Source organism: Solea solea, chromosome 4 (assembly GCF_958295425.1).
Source record: "Solea solea chromosome 4, fSolSol10.1, whole genome shotgun sequence".
In the NCBI taxonomy this organism is placed as follows: Eukaryota; Metazoa; Chordata; class Actinopteri; order Pleuronectiformes; family Soleidae; genus Solea; species Solea solea.
This window is the reverse complement of record NC_081137.1, coordinates 9,423,593-9,440,718: the sequence shown is the minus strand read 5'-3', so window position 1 is coordinate 9,440,718 and position 17,126 is coordinate 9,423,593. Positions and strand designations below refer to the sequence as shown.

Below are 17,126 nucleotides of genomic sequence, written 5' to 3'. Positions count from 1 at the left end.
TCACCCATCACACATATCCTTGTAGAATGGCTGTCTCTCCAAGGAGAAGCTGCGTGTGAGCAGCGAGGCACTGGCCTCCTTGCTATGATTGGCTGGTGGGTCCTGGAGAGAAGTGGCTCGTAACAGAGGTAAACTTCGTGGTGCCACGAGCAAGTCGTGACCTCTGTCACTTTTTCCTTTATCACACCACAGCTCCTCCCCCTCCTCAGCCTCAACCTTCACCTCCATTATATCTGCTTCACTGACTCTTTCCACGTTCCATTCGTCCTTCTTCACCTCGTCTTGCTCTTCATCCTCGCCTTCCTCTCTCTCATCCAGCACCCAAGCCTCTCCTGACTGATCTTCACCTGGCTTACACTCTGCATCCTTGATGGCTTTCTGGTACAGCTCAGAGAAACTTCTGCTCAACATAAACATAAACATAAACATCACACAGTGAGAAAGAAAAGCATCACATTTGTTTCTTCCATCCAGCTTCTTAATTCACTGATTGAGTCATCAAGAAGTTAAAAACAAAGACCAAATGGAGAAGAAAAGGGCTATATTTGTCTAACTTTATATTATATTCCTTTGTAAACACAGAGACTTTTTTTTTTTTTCTTTTTTTTCACCTTTCACTGGGACTACTCACTGTCTGCCCATTGGCCACTTCTCTTGTCTCACTTTGTGTCCAGTGACCCAAGCATGTTCACACTCTCTCTCTCTCTCTCTCTCTTTCTCTGCAGCCTCACTCACCTGCGAGGCTTGCCGTTCTCGTCCGGTGGTATGACAGTGATGTGGATCTTGTGCGCTGTGCGCAGCAGCCTGGTCCTCTCCTCGGGGCTCAGGTGAACCAGTGAGTGACCACACAGCCGCACCACACGAGCCCACAGCTGCAAGCCTCCACTTTCAGCATAGCAGAACCGCTGCAGCTCTGTCACAAATCCCTCCTCGTTCATCAGGAACCCGGGCTGACCAACCCCATCACGCAGGGGGGTGACCTCCAGCGCTTCACAGCCTCGCGTAACCAGCTGCAGATTTGTGGGAAATGTTGAATGATTCAGAAATACAAAAAACACTCAATTTCCAATCAGGCCACAATTACCCACCTCTAGCCTCTGCACCACCTCACGTATATCCTCCACCTGGCTCTCCATCACACTGATAGACACAGACTCCCCACGCTCATAGTAGACATCCAAACAAGGCCCCCCCTCCTTAGTCTCTGTCACTGCTTTCCAGCCAATAACATCTCTGCAGGAGCAGTTAAACACCACCCTGCGTGTGCACCTCTCTATCAGTACTACTGACTCTGCTGAAACGCCAAGCAGACAGGGGAGCTTGAGTTCTCCTGCTTCCCCTTCATCTCTGCTGGAGACCATCACAGCCCACACCAATGCCCCAGCACTGTGCAACTCTGCACCTTTGGCCCCCTTCAGCTTGTCTTTGCGCTTCCCTCCCAAAGAGAGCAGAGGGAACTTGGTGGAGGAGTCGATGGGTGTGGTGGTCACATAGTTCTCAGCCAGGTCCTTCAGGTATTCCTGTCGCGTGCGGGTGGCCATAGAGCGGAACTTCTCTGACTTTTCTGCTGCATTTTCAGCGTTCACTGCCTTTGCCAGGAGGAAATCTCTGAAGGCAGGTGAGCGAGGGAATCGCGCGCCCTTGGGGAATAAGGGGCCAAATAATGGCATGTCTTTAGAGCGTGTCACAGCCACCCTGTGAAAGAGAGACACAAAAGAATAATGATAATAACCTTATAGAAGAATAATGATAATAATTCCTTGAATTACAAGTCCAATTACAGGTCCTCACACACTGTGTGAGTGCTCGGTCCCTAATGAACAGTAAGAGACAGGTAAAGAGGAAACATTCATTTCATGTGCCTTCAAGTTACGCTTTTCTGTCCCATTAAACCCATGAATACAAAAATGTTAAATGATACAAGTGAAGTTATTTATGTGCCTTTGTGGGCTTCATTCATAAAAAAATGCTTTGGATCCACATTCAAGTGTTAAAGCAATCCTTCATGTCTCACAGCACTTGAACTTGAAATTTGAACATGAACAATTCCGCTTCCAGAGAAGGCAGTACATGCACCCATTTTTAACACAAAGTACATAATTCAAATACTTTACACAAAACTACCAAGAGTTAGACCTGGATCACTAAATATTACTAAATAACCATATACACTAGTTTTAACATGAAAAATTGGCTTAGGGCAGTGCTGAGCCATTGATCATCATTGATCCGTGATCCTTTCCGATCAATATCTTCGGTTCGGCACACACGTGATCCGCGGATTGATTTATTAAAAAAAAAAAAAGTTGTGCGCACGCACAGCGTGGTCATGGCGAGCGGAGGAACGGAGGAGCTTGAACGCCCCGCGTCATTTAAATCCCCTGTATGGGAGCATTTTGGCTTCCCTGTCAAATATAATGACGAAGGAAAGAGGTTAGTGGATAAAACCGTGACGGTGTGTAGGCACTGTGGCACAAGAAAGCCATATGACAGTGGAAACACATCAAGCATGGCCACGCATTTGAAGCGACATCACCCCGGTGTTTCACTGACAGGAGTGAAAACGAAGGCTGCTCAACAATCGCTTATCACCGCGGCATTTAAGCAGCCCCTTGTTGCACAATCAGACTGAGCTAAAGCCATCACAAACGCTATCAGTGTGTTTATAGGTGAGGCCATATTCGCTTGTGCAAAACGAGGGCTTTAAACACATGCTGAAAGTGCTTGAGTCACGTTACGGCGGTTCGCCGTCGCGCACCCACTTCAGCGAAAAGATTGTGCCAGACTTTTTTTGCCGATCCGAAAAATGATCCGATCCGTGAGTTTTTTGATCCGTTGCACCCCTAATATAAAGGTAAGACATGCACGATTTTCAATTTCAATAATAATAAAAATCGAGAGATCAGCAAAAAAAATCGAATTTGACCTTATATTAATAAATATTATTTTGTTTTTCTTGCTATCATATGGTTGAATAGTATGGAATTGATTAAAGCATAATTAAAAGCTTTTGAAAAAACTAAATGTTTCAATTAAGGTCAACATTGAAATATAAGCTTCTATTTTGGGTTCATATAGTTGTACATCCGAGGAGTGCTTCCCCAGTCATGAACCTCACCGCACGTCACTGTATAGACGCGATTTGTTGCATACTTTTGTTTAGAACCATAACTTGTACAAGCCAAGTTGATTCTGTTCAGTTTTCTTTCACAGTCTGTCTCCATGTCTATTTATATTTTGAAGTCATGTTAAATTACACAAGTTTCTGTGAGATCCCAAATCCCTGGGATCTCCTCCCTGAAATTGATTGATTAAATGCCGACTGTGTGGTCTTACATCTTGAATAGATCGTCTAGTCTGTGCTTTCTCAGGATTGTGTCTTCCACTGTGCCCTCCCACGTTTTTAAAATCAAGTCAGATTTGAAAATACTCTAGTGTGGGGCAGGCATTAGTCTATGTGCTTCACAGTGTCTACATCAGCTCAATATTGTTTGAGTTGTCTTTTTTCAGTTTCCTGATGTTCCGGTTTCCCTGTGGCTCCTGTTTTTCTGTTTACAGTGTCTGGGGTATTTCTCGGTTAGATTTTTTTTCCTTATGCCTTCCCCTCCTCGTTTGGGTTATTTTTGCTTTTTTGTAGTTTTTTTTATTAATTAAAGACTCTCTTTGTTTTTCTTTCTTCAATCTGAATTTGGGTCACCTTTGTTAAAACATGACACAAAGCCTACACTGTGACTCAATCATAGTCTCCTTTACATATTTTTGGCTTTCATCTCCTCCCAAGTATGTGCACTGTCACTTAGGGTATTAAGACTGCAGTCGGTCTCATTTTGTCCAGCAGCACTGTATGTATGTGTATATGTATGTACCTTACTTATTGGCCAATCATCCTGTTGCTGTCTTTTCAAAATATCCTACTTTTCTCGTTCTGCTGTCATGTGCACTCTCCTCATCCCCATCACTGCCAGGTCTTCACGGTCTCATCTGATCCATCATTCTCTGTCCTGATCAGTCTCATCAGGTCACCAACCACCATCCTCAGACTTTCAACTACTTATTCTATTCAATCAGGAGAGTGTTTTGTTCAATTTTTAATACACTTATTTTCATCCACTTGTCTCCCTGATTGACCTACATCTGTAGCAGGTACTCCTGTTAGCTGTTCCACTACTGTTTTGTGTAGATGCCTTCAGTGGGATTGTTACTTCAGCACCAGAATAAATTGACAATGAATGCAATAAAGCACATGCCAACATCAACACAGACTCCGAGAGAGGGAGATTGTCTCTGGTCATCTGGGGAAATCTGATGCTTGGGTATTTCTAGTGATTCTGTCCACTAAAGCTTCAATTCATTAATCTAAAAAAGTTACATTGAAAGCCTGGGAATTAATAATGGCATTTTGCACAGTGTAACAGATGGGATCAACTCACCTGTAATAGGTGTTGTCTGTGCAGGGCTCATGAACCTGAACAATGATGAAGACATGTTGGAAATGGGAGCGGATAGACTTTGGCGTGAAAGGCAAAGCACCAGGCTCCTGGAAAACGATGGTCACTATGTCGTTTCCAATGTGTCGTTTCCTCAGCAACTGACCAGACAAAAAATAGTTTTTATTAAACAAGCATGTTTAAGTCCTGGCAAAACAAAACGAGTAGAATAAGCCATATCTCTCTGGAACAGTTTGCAATTTGATGTAAATATTAAGAATCCACAAAAAAGTTACTATCATTATACATTTTTTACCTCCTCTTTCTACCGCCTTATCCTTTTTGTCGCAGGGGGTGCTGTGCCAATCTCAGCTGACATAGGGCTATAGGCAGGGTACACCCTGGACAGTTCGCCAGTCCATCGCAGGGCACATTTTTTACCTTTCATTAATTTTTTATTGAAAAAATAATCAGTTGTTATTAATTTATTTGTTCACTGTCTACTTTATCCTCCACCAGCTGAAGGTGGGGTACGTACACCATGGACAGATCATCAGTCTATCCCAGTCTTATTAACCTGTGCATGTTTTGGGAGGAACCAGAAGTACCCTGGAGAAAACCCACAAACACATGGGAAAAATAACCTTCCACAGCCATAACCATGTTGTTGCTTTTGTTCAATCAATATCCTAAACATACTTAAATGTATCATTTTGCACTGGGAAATGCCACCTCCATTAAAATCAGTAAAAACAATCATGAAGTAAATACAGAATAAACTAATACTTCATTCAACTACAATCCAATTCAATCCAGCTTTATGTACATATCACTTAAAAACTGCAGTTTAACAAAGTGCTGTACACATAATTAAATTAAGAAAAACTCAAAATGTAAAATAAACAATAAGACAACATTAAGACACAATTAACTAAGAACACACCACTCTTATTCTGAAGAGTTGGGGCTGTCCTAAAATGGAGAGCTTGTGCCATAGTTTGGGAGCAACTGCTGAGAAAACTTGGTCACCCCTGGCTTTCATGTGTACTGGGGACAAGAGCTGCTGGTCTTTGGACCTTAGCAACCTTGAGGGTTTTAAAAGCTCAGGAATGAACAGTAGTGCTCATTCAAAATTTGCATATAATTTGCAATTGCACTACAAAAGACAATAAACAGACTGAAAACACTGACTGCTCATAAATAAGTGATCAGAGTAATTGGAAGGTCATCTGAGAAGGTACAGTGAAAACCGTCATGGTGAGAATGAACACTGGGGGGCAGGATTTCTATGTCATGCTTGTTTCAGAACACAGTTGCTCTAAAACCATGACAGTGTGAGCAGCAGTGAAGGTTTTTGTACTGACATTGATGCTGTGTTAAAGAACAGAGGTGAAATACACTGCCTGGCCAAAGAAAAAGTCGCCACCTGGATTTAACTAAGCAAATAGGTAAGGGGTTGCTGCAGTTAGTCAGGTCTAGGTTCAGCAACATTATGTGCCCAAATAATGAGGTCAGCTGACTACCTGAATGTAATGAATGACCAGATTATTCCATCAATGCATTTTTTTCTTCCCTGATGACATGGGCATATTCCAAGATGACAATGCCAGGATTCATCAGGCTCAAATTGTGAAAGAGTGGTTCAGGGAGCATGAGACATAATTTTCACAAATGGATTGGCCACCACAGAGTCCAGACCTTAACCCCATTGAGAATCTTTGGGATGTGCTGGAGAAGGCTTTGCTTCATCAATACAAGATCTTGGTGAAAAATGAATGCAACACTGGACGGAAATACATTTTGTGACATTGCAGTAGCTTATGGAAACAACGCCACAGTGAATGAGTGCCGTAATCAAAGCTAAAGGCGGTCCAATGATGTGACCCTTTTTTTTTGGCCAGACAGTGTATCTGACCTTGAAGAGAAAAATACAAGGGCAAAACAGAAACATGTCTCTGTTAGGGTTTATTTTACCTGTTGTGTGTTATTAGCTGTGTAGGGCAGCATAGTGGACACATGAAACATAATCTCATAGTCCTGGTAGCGCGTGTAGAGGGAGTGTGTCCCAGTTGAGTCCGCTGCACAAGCACAAGACACACAAAACACAAAAAGAGAGAGGTAGAGATTTAGAAAAAAATCAGAAGGGCTTCACATCTGTGAATGAAAACAGTGTCACCATTTTCTCCTCTCTGCTGCTGCTGCTGCTGCTGGAAAACAGCTCAGTGATAATCAGCAGTCACTCTGCCTATTTGCAGGCATTACTCAGATTACATGTTGCCAGGCTCTCACTGGCACACAGATGCCCTTCTGATAATGGTCCTGCGACAAGGTGAGATATGGCCAATAGATCGTGGGTGTGGTGCGTGTTTTCAGCTCACTCTTGTTGTCCAGCTGAGCTCTGTATTTCTCCCAGCCCTTCAGCCGCACCCGCTCCCCAAGTAGATCCAGGAACTCCTCAAATGCTGGCCCAGAGCTCTCATTGTTGTACATGTCTTCCTCTGAGCTCTGACCAGCCCGGCAGTACATAACCCCGACTTTTCTCTGGAAATTCAGCTGCATCAGAAGAGAGAGAAGAAAAGCATTTGTTTTAAATATGCATAGATATCCTATCCTATACTAATTATATTACTATATAAGAGACTATTTATATTAACAGGGTTGGCTCATAATCAGATTTTTTAAGTTGCAGCTCAAAAAGCACATTGGTAAAATGTCACACACCCACACAACAGACCTACTGACTCCTCCATTTGCCCCCATGCACTAGTTAATTTTGCTTTTCTGAACTAGTTCACTTCAGCTAAACTGGCTGTGGGTGGCTCAAAGTGTTCAGTAGCCTCTACACTGCAGAATAAAGTTTCAATTTAATGAAGCTTCTGACAATTTGTTTGCATTTTTTATAGGTCAGTGGTCAGGTCCAGCCCTCAGAGTGGTTTAGCTACTTATTTTTCACTACTGTTTCCTGTTAGTGTATACTGTACCTTTACCTTTCTGTGATTTACATGTTTCTACTCTTTTAAAAATGTTTATGTTTTTGTGACAGCTACTGCACGTCTGTCCAAGGAGAGGGATTTTCTTTCTTATTTGAATGTGAGGGTCTCAGGATAGAGGTTGTCACAGGGTGTACTGAGTGTAAAGCCCTTCAAGGCAAACTGTGTTTGTGATGTTGGGATATATAAATAAAATTTACTTGACTTGACGTTGGGCCATCAAGGTGGATTGATGAAGTAAGTGGAAATATTAATAATAATAGTCAAGTAGGATTTTTGGAAGCAAGTATCCTAAACCAAAGGAGAAAATTGCTAAATAAGAGTCACCATCAACAACAGCAAATTGTCGTCAAAAATCATAATGAAATACTATTGCAAATATTAATGTAATTTCCCATATGCTTATGAGATTTCCTTTGAGCCCACATGGAATATATGAAAATGTTTAGTCTCTTGTACTCTGTAGGCAACTTCACTTCTTGCATAAGTACATGTTCATATGAACTGTATACCTGTTGTCTTTCAAATGAACATGAAAAATATATAGTATAGTATATATACTATATAGTGTATATATTAAAGTCTACATTTAATTTTTGAGTATATCTCGGACAACATTTGACGAAAAGTTTAATTCATTATTTTAAAATAAGCCAAGGACAGACTAATCAATGTACGGAGTCCCATGACATGGTGAAAGTAGATTGTGACCATGAAATATTAATTTGTGGGCCTGAAATACTAATTTGTGTGCACAAAAAACTAATTTGTGATGAAAATTAGGTTCTAGCTTGTTATCTACACAATTATGATTCAAAATATGTCTAGCATATTTTTCAACAATGTTTTTTTAAATGAATTTCAAATCTGTGAATATCTTTCTAACTTTGCTTAACTTGGGTAACGATTTCTTGTAATACGCGGCCTTTGAGAATATCTTTTTGACTCATTCCCAACCTAATATGAAACCCAATCACACTATTTCTGTCCATCATGCAGCTTCAGCCCTCTTGCGCCTGTTTTTGTTTATGTAGCTCTCTGATATTAATATTTTTAATTAGTATTTTGTGTGCACATACCTGTTTCGTGACCACTAATTAAATGGTTTGTATTTATATAGCGCTTTTCTAGTTTTGATGAGCACTAAAAGCTGCTTTACACTACAGTTTTGCTATTCACACAGCACATTTTCTATCTTATGTTTCATACCTATTCACACACTGCTGGCACAAGGTTACAAGGACATGGCATTTAGACTAGCAGAGCCAGGAATTGAACCTTCCAGTTGAAAGACAACTCGCTTTACCACTAAGCTACCATTGCCGAATACATTATATGTGTTTTGTGGGCCACAGTGTAGTATTTTTGTGTAGAGTGTAGAGTGTAGTGTAGAGTTTTTCTCCATATCAAGAAACAATGGGACACTTTCTCACTTGAACACACCTGATCGATCCCTGCAGACAGCTGAGTTTCTTTTTTTTTTTTTTAAATAGACTGCATACAGTACTTGTAGTAACAACATGCTGTAAGTCTGGACATCCCCTCAAAAGAAAAACTCGTAGAAAATCCTTCCGTTTGACACATCAGCCAGAAGTCTCTAGTGTCAAATGCTTTTTTACTCACCCCCTGTTCGTCCAGCTTCAGCAGAGTGTCCCGGACCTTGGGGGAGTTTGAGGCCAAGCGAAGACAGTGCAGGTTCAGTTCAGGCATGATGAACTCCAGCAGTCTCTTGGGAGACAAGCCTCTGGGGGTGGTGTGACGAGCTGCAGAGGGCACGGACTCCTCCAGGATGGAGCCTCGCAAAGTCTTCATCTGAAGAGTTCACATTCATCACATCCAGTAAAATCAGTGTTATCCAGAGTAAATCTGAGGAGAGCTTTGAGAGCAGTGAAGTGCAGCCTTACCTCCGTGGTGCGAAAGATGATCCTGTAATTGTATTGAGCTCCACTGGATCCTTCTTTCTCCTCTCGACGGAAACTGATGGCCACTGGACCAAGACGATCATCCATACCAAAGAAATTCTGGTGTTCTATAATGAAATTATGGTCACCAAAAAACGACTGTGAAGATAAATAAATAAGTTGCATCCTCCTTGATGTCTATGAGTGTGTCCTCTCCAACTTAAATTTTTTTTATGTTTATTAATTTTGCACAACAAAGAAAATGTTTATCGACATCTGCTGTGACATGAGTATGACAAAGATTGTGTTAATTTCAGAAGAGAGTAAATGACCTCTGAAGTTGGGCCCAGGGAAAAACACATATATATCAGCACTGCCAATATATTGGCACATTGGAAAGTTGAAAAACTCCAATATTGTGCATCCCCAGTAATAAGGTTCTGTGTGAAAATTTGGGGAGTTTTAACAAAACAAAACATTTTGGATAGAGAAAAAGTTGCTCAGTTTAACTGGTAAAAGCCAGACAAAAGATAGAAAAGACATCACTGCCCACACACCTTTTACAAGTCATTCTTGCACACTCTTACTAATTAGATATATATAGATATATGTAGCTTGGTGAAGGTTTGAAGTGATTTTTTAAAAATCCATTTTTGAATAACAACTCGATGTATTTTTCATCAAACGGCACATAAAGTAGTTTTCAAACATTATCATTATTCTCTCTCTGACATAGAATGACAAGACACATACCTTTCATGTAGAAATATTTGCGATAGTAATGAGCTCCCAGATCTGCATGCTCAATAAAGTAGTTGCTCTTGCCCTGTTGTTGAATGTGACTTTCTCTGGGCTCCTCTAGAACTGACACAGCATCATTCGGGGTCCGTAGGCTTGACCAGAGTCCTCGCCGCCCCTGCAATAGACATAAGCCAATCTGCTCTTCTCCCCCAGTCTCATTGCGAAAGTGGGGACAGCTGAGCAGGAGCTCATTGTCATTGCCATCACCTTCGTCCAACAACAGTGACTGCTCAGGGTCATCTGCATTTCCCCCGTTGCCTCCCCCACCCTGTGCAGGTGAGGATGGGGTGGTCTGGGAGGGGCGCAGCTGGGAGGCTGCTGAAGCCCCTGAGGTGATATTCTTTTTCCGCCCAATACTGTCTCTGTTGGTGGCTGCCTCTGTGAGGTCGAACAAAATGCTTTGAACATCATAATGGGCAAAGTTCCTCACCCATGCCCCACCTACAATGTGGTCATATGGGCCTGGTTGAGGAATCTGCAGGGGCCCAGGTTTACTCTTTTTACTTAGACCTTCTGGCTTTGGTGGCTTGACTGGTTTTGGGGAGTCTCCCGTGGAAACAGACAGACCCCGAAAAAATCCATCTGGCTCTGGAGGATTTCCCTGCAGTCCTAAAAGCAGGAACGGGTCTTTAAAGCGGAGGGCATTTGGACTCAAGGGCCCTTGGTCATCTGTGCTTGGCTCCTGGGCTTGAGTTTGTCTCTCCAGTGAGGACAGGCTGCCATATTCCCTGTGTAACAGCACACTTGAGTCGCCCTGAGCCCCCACACCTGTCTTTTCTCCAACCACACGATTTGATTTAACCCCTGCTTTACCAGAGGAGTCCAAGTCTCCCAAGGTTACATCACTGTTACTTCTCTGCATGATGTGGCCCCTGCCCACTGACCTCAGATTCAGTCCCACACGGCTCGGAGTGAGGCTGTCACCATCAACTCCATCACCATCCCTCCTGGGAGGCCATTCCACAACACCTGCTTCCCTTTTGGGATCAAAGCTGACAGTGGCAATTGGAGGCCGCACATTCTGACGACGAAATTTGCGAATGAAGAGGTCATCTGACTGCATGGTGCCTTGCAAACCAAGTCCAGTCCAACAGTATGCTCTTGACTCTGGTCCTGAGATTCCCAGTTAAGTGTCTGTCCTGGTCTCTGTGGTGCTGGTGTGAAACGAAGCACAGTGGACAAAGATGAAAAACTCCTCTGAGTGAAAGCAAGAAATATAATCCTCATTCACACCTTGTAGATTCCTGAACTCTTTCAACCCTTTGGCTCTCACTGATGTCTCAGTAATGTGGCACACTTTGTGTTCACAAAGCAGCAATTTCTTGGGTGAGAATGAAAAAGACTGAACGGAATTTTGAGTTGTTTTCTTTTTTTTCTCCAGTTTTGCAGATGTGTGTTTTGTGGTGGGGCGCTGCTTCCTGTGGCATGAGGATGTGGCGATCATCACTGAGACTCAACTCTTTGTCCTCCGTGTAGAAGAGACTCTGTCTGTCTCAGCCCTTCTAACATGTGTCCATTCGTGTGTACTCTTTAGTGCCAGCAGCTTTCTTTTTGATCTTGTCTCCTGACCACCTGCATAGAAAAAAGAAAGTGATGCAGAGAATAGGTATGGAAACAAATACTGAACTGAAAAGCAGCAAGCATTTGTAAGTCATGCTTTGTTTTTACCTTTGTTTTATTTCACTATTATTCTTTCTGTTACTCACTTTCTGTTCCAAGGTTTCTCTACATAAAACAACCTGCACATCCTCATGATTGACAGCATTAACACAGGGCCTAACTTACTGTCAGTGTACCAACATAGGTATAAGTATAAAGCATGTCTCACCCTAATTAACAATACTTTCACAGTTCACAGCAATTCACAGCACTCATAACAACAGCATTAACACTGTTACCAACTATCAGTCTATTGTTTTGGAGCAGCTTTGTGTTTATTTGCCAGTCAATAAAAAATGTATTGCTAAGGCAAGCACTTAGCAATTTTCTTTTAAAGACACAATTCTTGTTAGTTTTGATTATAACTTACCAGCAAAGTGGATTCTGTTTACGATATAGATCAGCTAGTTCCTGTCATCATTTGTCCCTGATGCCCTGTTTCTGACCACACTGACATCAGTTGACTCAGAAGCATACAAGGCTTCTTCCTGTCTAGCTTTTTTTTCACATGCATCACATGCAACGCCTCTGTCGTGTTTTGCAGCATAAAGAGCAGGTGCAATGGTGCAGAGCTGCTACTAGAGAAGAGAAGCCTCTCTCTCTCTCTCTCTCTCTCTCTCTGTCCCTCTCTCTCTCTCTCTCTCTCTCGCTCTCTCTCTCACACGCACACACACAGACACACAAGAAGGTCACACAAGAAGGTCACAAGAAGTCACGAGAAATATTTGTTTTTCTACCTCTCTGTAACACTCTCTACATTTCATCAAAGCAGAAAGAAATAATACAATAACAAATATTGTCAATGAAAAGCGTTTTAAACTAATTTATTGATTTCGGAATGTGTGCACAATCAAAGATTAACAGCAGATCTGCAAGTAAATGGTCTGTATTTATATAGTGCTTTTCTAGTCTTGATGACTAGAAATCAAAGGAATGCATAATTCTGAAGTGAATTCTGTCATTGTTTCACAATGTTTCATGTTGTATATGACCACCTTCGACGATGTCCTGTCTCTGTGTCAATGAAAGAACAGGCACCCACACAAACCATCTCTAAGTTCACAATTACATGTTTGAGATGTGTAATATTTGACATGCATAACAAAAGGTTAACAAAAATTAAGAAAATGTTAGCAGAGAATACATGTGAGGATAAATATATATTTTATAAATTAAGTTATACTGGCCCTATGCCAGCTGGGATTGGCACAAGCTCCCCCACGACCCTTGTGTGAAGGATAAATGGTAGAAGATGGATAGATGGATGGATGTTGTGAAAAAGGGGTATTGCACCCCCAATTCACACACGGGACGGGACGCAACAAAGTGCAAAAAGCAGGACCCAGCTCCAAGGATTCAGTGGTGCCAGTTTATTTACCCATGTGCAAAAAAAAGAATAAAGAAAATACTTTGAAATAACAGAAACCAAAACGGCCATTCATAGGCAATACAAAACTCACTTGGGTAAACACGGAAAAGGCAACCTCACAGCAAGCTGACATACAACCATATGACAACCCTGAACCTCCCTACCCAGTCTCCCCACTAATTTTAAATAAGCCTACCAATCAGCTACTAATTGGGAGAACTCACTAGGATAGGTAATACATCTCCAAGCACAATCATTATAATAGCCATAGAAAATAGATGTAACATCATAATATCACATCACAATACATATAAATATCCACACATAGTTCCCCCTTCAAACATACTCTTTTAAATACAGAATAGGGATCTGGCTCCAATGTGGCTCGCGTTTCCACACGGACCAATTTGCGGACGGACCTGGGAGAGCGGCAATCGACTCGTGAGTGTTGCGTTTTGTTTGGTAAACTAACCCTTACCCACCACGGCTACAGCTGCTATGTGTTGCATGATGGGAAATGTAGTGTGGCTATCAGGGTACATGTGACGCTATGTGGGCAAACTCAGGGCTAAACGGTAGGAAGTCTCTGGGAAAACGAGACCCTCGCTTTTCACAGATGTACAGATATTATATTTAGTATAAATGGTCAAATTTAAGAAATGAACAACAGTGGTCATATGTGAATACTGGACTAACAACCACTACTACTGAGCCTCAGGCTCAATTATTTCATGTTTCAAGCAATACATGGGTGCTGCAAGTGTGGAGAGTTCACACTATATACAGTATATGTCGATGTTGATCTGCAATGATTATGAATGAATGAATGAATATCTTAATTTTGGTGAAATTCATAAAAATATATCATTTAACACAATTATGCCAGTAACCGAAAAAAGAATAGGCTGAAGTATGTGGCTTATTCACTGGCTTCTTTTACTGATGAGTAAGCCACAGAAGTTGAAATGTCATGAATCAAGAGGAGGAAGAAGTGCAACCTGGCTTTGAAATGGCTCAAGCTGTTGATTGCGGAGAAAACATATACTGGACAATTGCTTGGCTATTCACAAAAACTGAATAATGGACAGAGTACATGACAGTCTTCTTTGTACTTTCAGCCTTGAATTGTCCAGTGTTCTTTTAGGTGATATGGAAATTTAACCAGTTATTGCAAAAATGCATTGATTTTAATTGTGGTCATTTTTGACCCCACTCGTGGAAGAGTGTAGGTATTGGTAGGTTGTGCATCCAAGGGTTAAAGAGGACATAGCCCGGAAGTGGCTTCCGGGGTTATTCTTTCTGCTCTTGGAGGGTGCTACAATCCCACCGCTGCCACCAACTGTGAAAAAGGGGTATTGCCCCCCCAATTCAAACATCGGATGGGACGCAACAAAGTGCAAAATGCAGGGCGCACCTCCGAGGATTCAAGTGAGAAAATGGTGCCGGTTTATTTGTGCGCACGTCCAAAAATAATAACAAAAAAAAGAATAAAGAAATAACTTTGAAATAACAGAAATCAAACCGGCCATTTATAGGCAATACAAAACTCACTTGGGTAAACACGGAAAAGGCAACCTCACAGCAAGCTGACATACAACCATATGACAACCCTGAACCTCCCTACCCAGTCTCCCCACTAATTTTAAATAAGCCTACCAATCAGCTACTAATTGGGAGAACTCACTAGGATAGGTAATACATCTCCAAGCACAATCATTATAATAGCCATAGAAAATAGATGTAACATCATAATATCACATCACAATACATATAAATATCCACACATAGTTCCCCCTTCAAACATACTCTTTTAAATACAGAATAGGGATCTGGCTCCAATGTGGCTCGCGTTTCCACACGGACCAATTTGCGGACGGACCTGGGAGAGCGGCAATCGACTCGTGAGTGTTGCGTTTTGTTTGGTAAACTAACCCTTACCCACCACGGCTACAGCTGCTATGTGTTGCATGATGGGAAATGTAGTGTGGCTATCAGGGTACATGTGACGCTATGTGGGCAAACTCAGGGCTAAACGGTAGGAAGTCTCTGGGAAAACGAGACCCTCGCTTTTCACAGATGTACAGATATTATATTTAGTATAAATGGTCAAATTTAAGAAATGAACAACAGTGGTCATATGTGAATACTGGACTAACAACCACTACTACTGAGCCTCAGGCTCAATTATTTCATGTTTCAAGCAATACATGGGTGCTGCAAGTGTGGAGAGTTCACACTATATACAGTATATGTCGATGTTGATCTGCAATGATTATGAATGAATGAATGAATATCTTAATTTTGGTGAAATTCATAAAAATATATCATTTAACACAATTATGCCAGTAACCGAAAAAAGAATAGGCTGAAGTATGTGGCTTATTCACTGGCTTCTTTTACTGATGAGTAAGCCACAGAAGTTGAAATGTCATGAATCAAGAGGAGGAAGAAGTGCAACCTGGCTTTGAAATGGCTCAAGCTGTTGATTGCGGAGAAAACATATACTGGACAATTGCTTGGCTATTCACAAAAACTGAATAATGGACAGAGTACATGACAGTCTTCTTTGTACTTTCAGCCTTGAATTGTCCAGTGTTCTTTTAGGTGATATGGAAATTTAACCAGTTATTGCAAAAATGCATTGATTTTAATTGTGGTCATTTTTGACCCCACTCGTGGAAGAGTGTAGGTATTGGTAGGTTGTGCATCCAAGGGTTAAAGAGGACATAGCCCGGAAGTGGCTTCCGGGGTTATTCTTTCTGCTCTTGGAGGGTGCTACAATCCCACCGCTGCCACCAACTGTGAAAAAGGGGTATTGCCCCCCCAATTCAAACATCGGATGGGACGCAACAAAGTGCAAAATGCAGGGCGCACCTCCGAGGATTCAAGTGAGAAAATGGTGCCGGTTTATTTGTGCGCACGTCCAAAAATAATAACAAAAAAAAGAATAAAGAAATAACTTTGAAATAACAGAAATCAAACCGGCCATTTATAGGCAATACAAAACTCACTTGGGTAAACACGGAAAAGTACGGAGCCAGTCACTTGTTAACAAAGCAATTGAAGAACTTTTAGAAGAAGACTTTTACATGTTTACATGTTATACTTTTTTTATGCCATTGTCTGTCACTTACTGCCTACCCTGTCTTTTTTTTTTTTTAGCCCTAACCTCACTCTTTTTGTGGGACCTAACCCTAACCTTACTAACCTCACAACACTTGTGAAGGTTAGGAAGGTTAGGAGTTGAAAAATAGGTGTGCTAAAAACTTATCTATGGGTTGTATTCAGGGGTTAGCCAAAACAACCCATATTTATGTATCAGTTTGAGGACAGGTTGCAACATTTTATGAATGTATTCAACTTCAACTTCAACTGAATAACATTCCCATCAGTCACCAAACATCTTAGGGACAATTTAACATATGCTAAAAGTAAGTAAATGTCTGCCTGCAGAGCTTGCACATCACCTTCTTGGGGTCATACTTCGCTCTCTCAAAATGTTCCCAAAGTTTGGACTTCTTACCCGACATAGTATTTAAAAACATTGTAGTGAGCAGCACATTAGCCGTAAACACTGAAGTGACTTCTGTCAAACTACACAGTCATCCATGATTCAGCCATATAGGTTTTGATTTTATTTTGACAAACACCATTCAAATAGAGTTTCTGTTTTTTTCTGTTTGTTTCCACAGTGACTAAACAACCAATGAAATGTTGCAGAGTCTGCAATGCAGACCAATGATTATTCTGCTCGACCAATGTTTGGTCAACCATAAGGGGACAGCCCTACTTCTAGATGCTGCAAATTACATTTACACCTCCTGTTGGATTGTGCACTTGGCGTGACCTGATCCAAATTGCTTGTGTATATGACTCGGATGAGCCACTTAGTAAGAACACCAAGTTCTTCTCTGGTGCTTAAATTGAGATATGTGCTGTATGGATGTGTGAGTGAATGGGTTAATGGCACATACATACA

General features: G+C 41.5%; 1 protein-coding gene across 6 annotated transcripts in view; it reads right to left on the bottom strand.

Annotated features, from left to right (window-relative positions):
• zmp:0000001168 (signal-induced proliferation-associated protein 1) overlaps positions 1 to 17,126 on the bottom strand; it is a 60,116-nt gene that overhangs the window by 29,020 nt on the left and 13,970 nt on the right. For 5 of the 6 annotated variants that reach the window (XM_058627150.1, XM_058627149.1, XM_058627153.1 and 2 more), the window contains exons 2-10: positions 10,072 to 11,691; positions 9,322 to 9,446; positions 9,041 to 9,229; positions 6,806 to 6,980; positions 6,402 to 6,505; positions 4,431 to 4,588; positions 1,089 to 1,695; positions 736 to 1,010; positions 5 to 400 (exon numbers count right to left, since the gene is read on the bottom strand). In XM_058627150.1, the coding sequence (XP_058483133.1) occupies positions 5 to 400; positions 736 to 1,010; positions 1,089 to 1,695; positions 4,431 to 4,588; positions 6,402 to 6,505; positions 6,806 to 6,980; positions 9,041 to 9,229; positions 9,322 to 9,446; positions 10,072 to 11,182 (3,140 nt within the window). In that variant the 5' untranslated portion in view covers positions 11,183 to 11,691. Of the gene's footprint in view, positions 1 to 4; positions 401 to 735; positions 1,011 to 1,088; positions 1,696 to 4,430; positions 4,589 to 6,401; positions 6,506 to 6,805; positions 6,981 to 9,040; positions 9,230 to 9,321; positions 9,447 to 10,071; positions 11,692 to 12,148; positions 12,242 to 17,126 lie in introns of those variants that run through there. The other variant, XM_058627152.1, reaches the window with a different exon arrangement.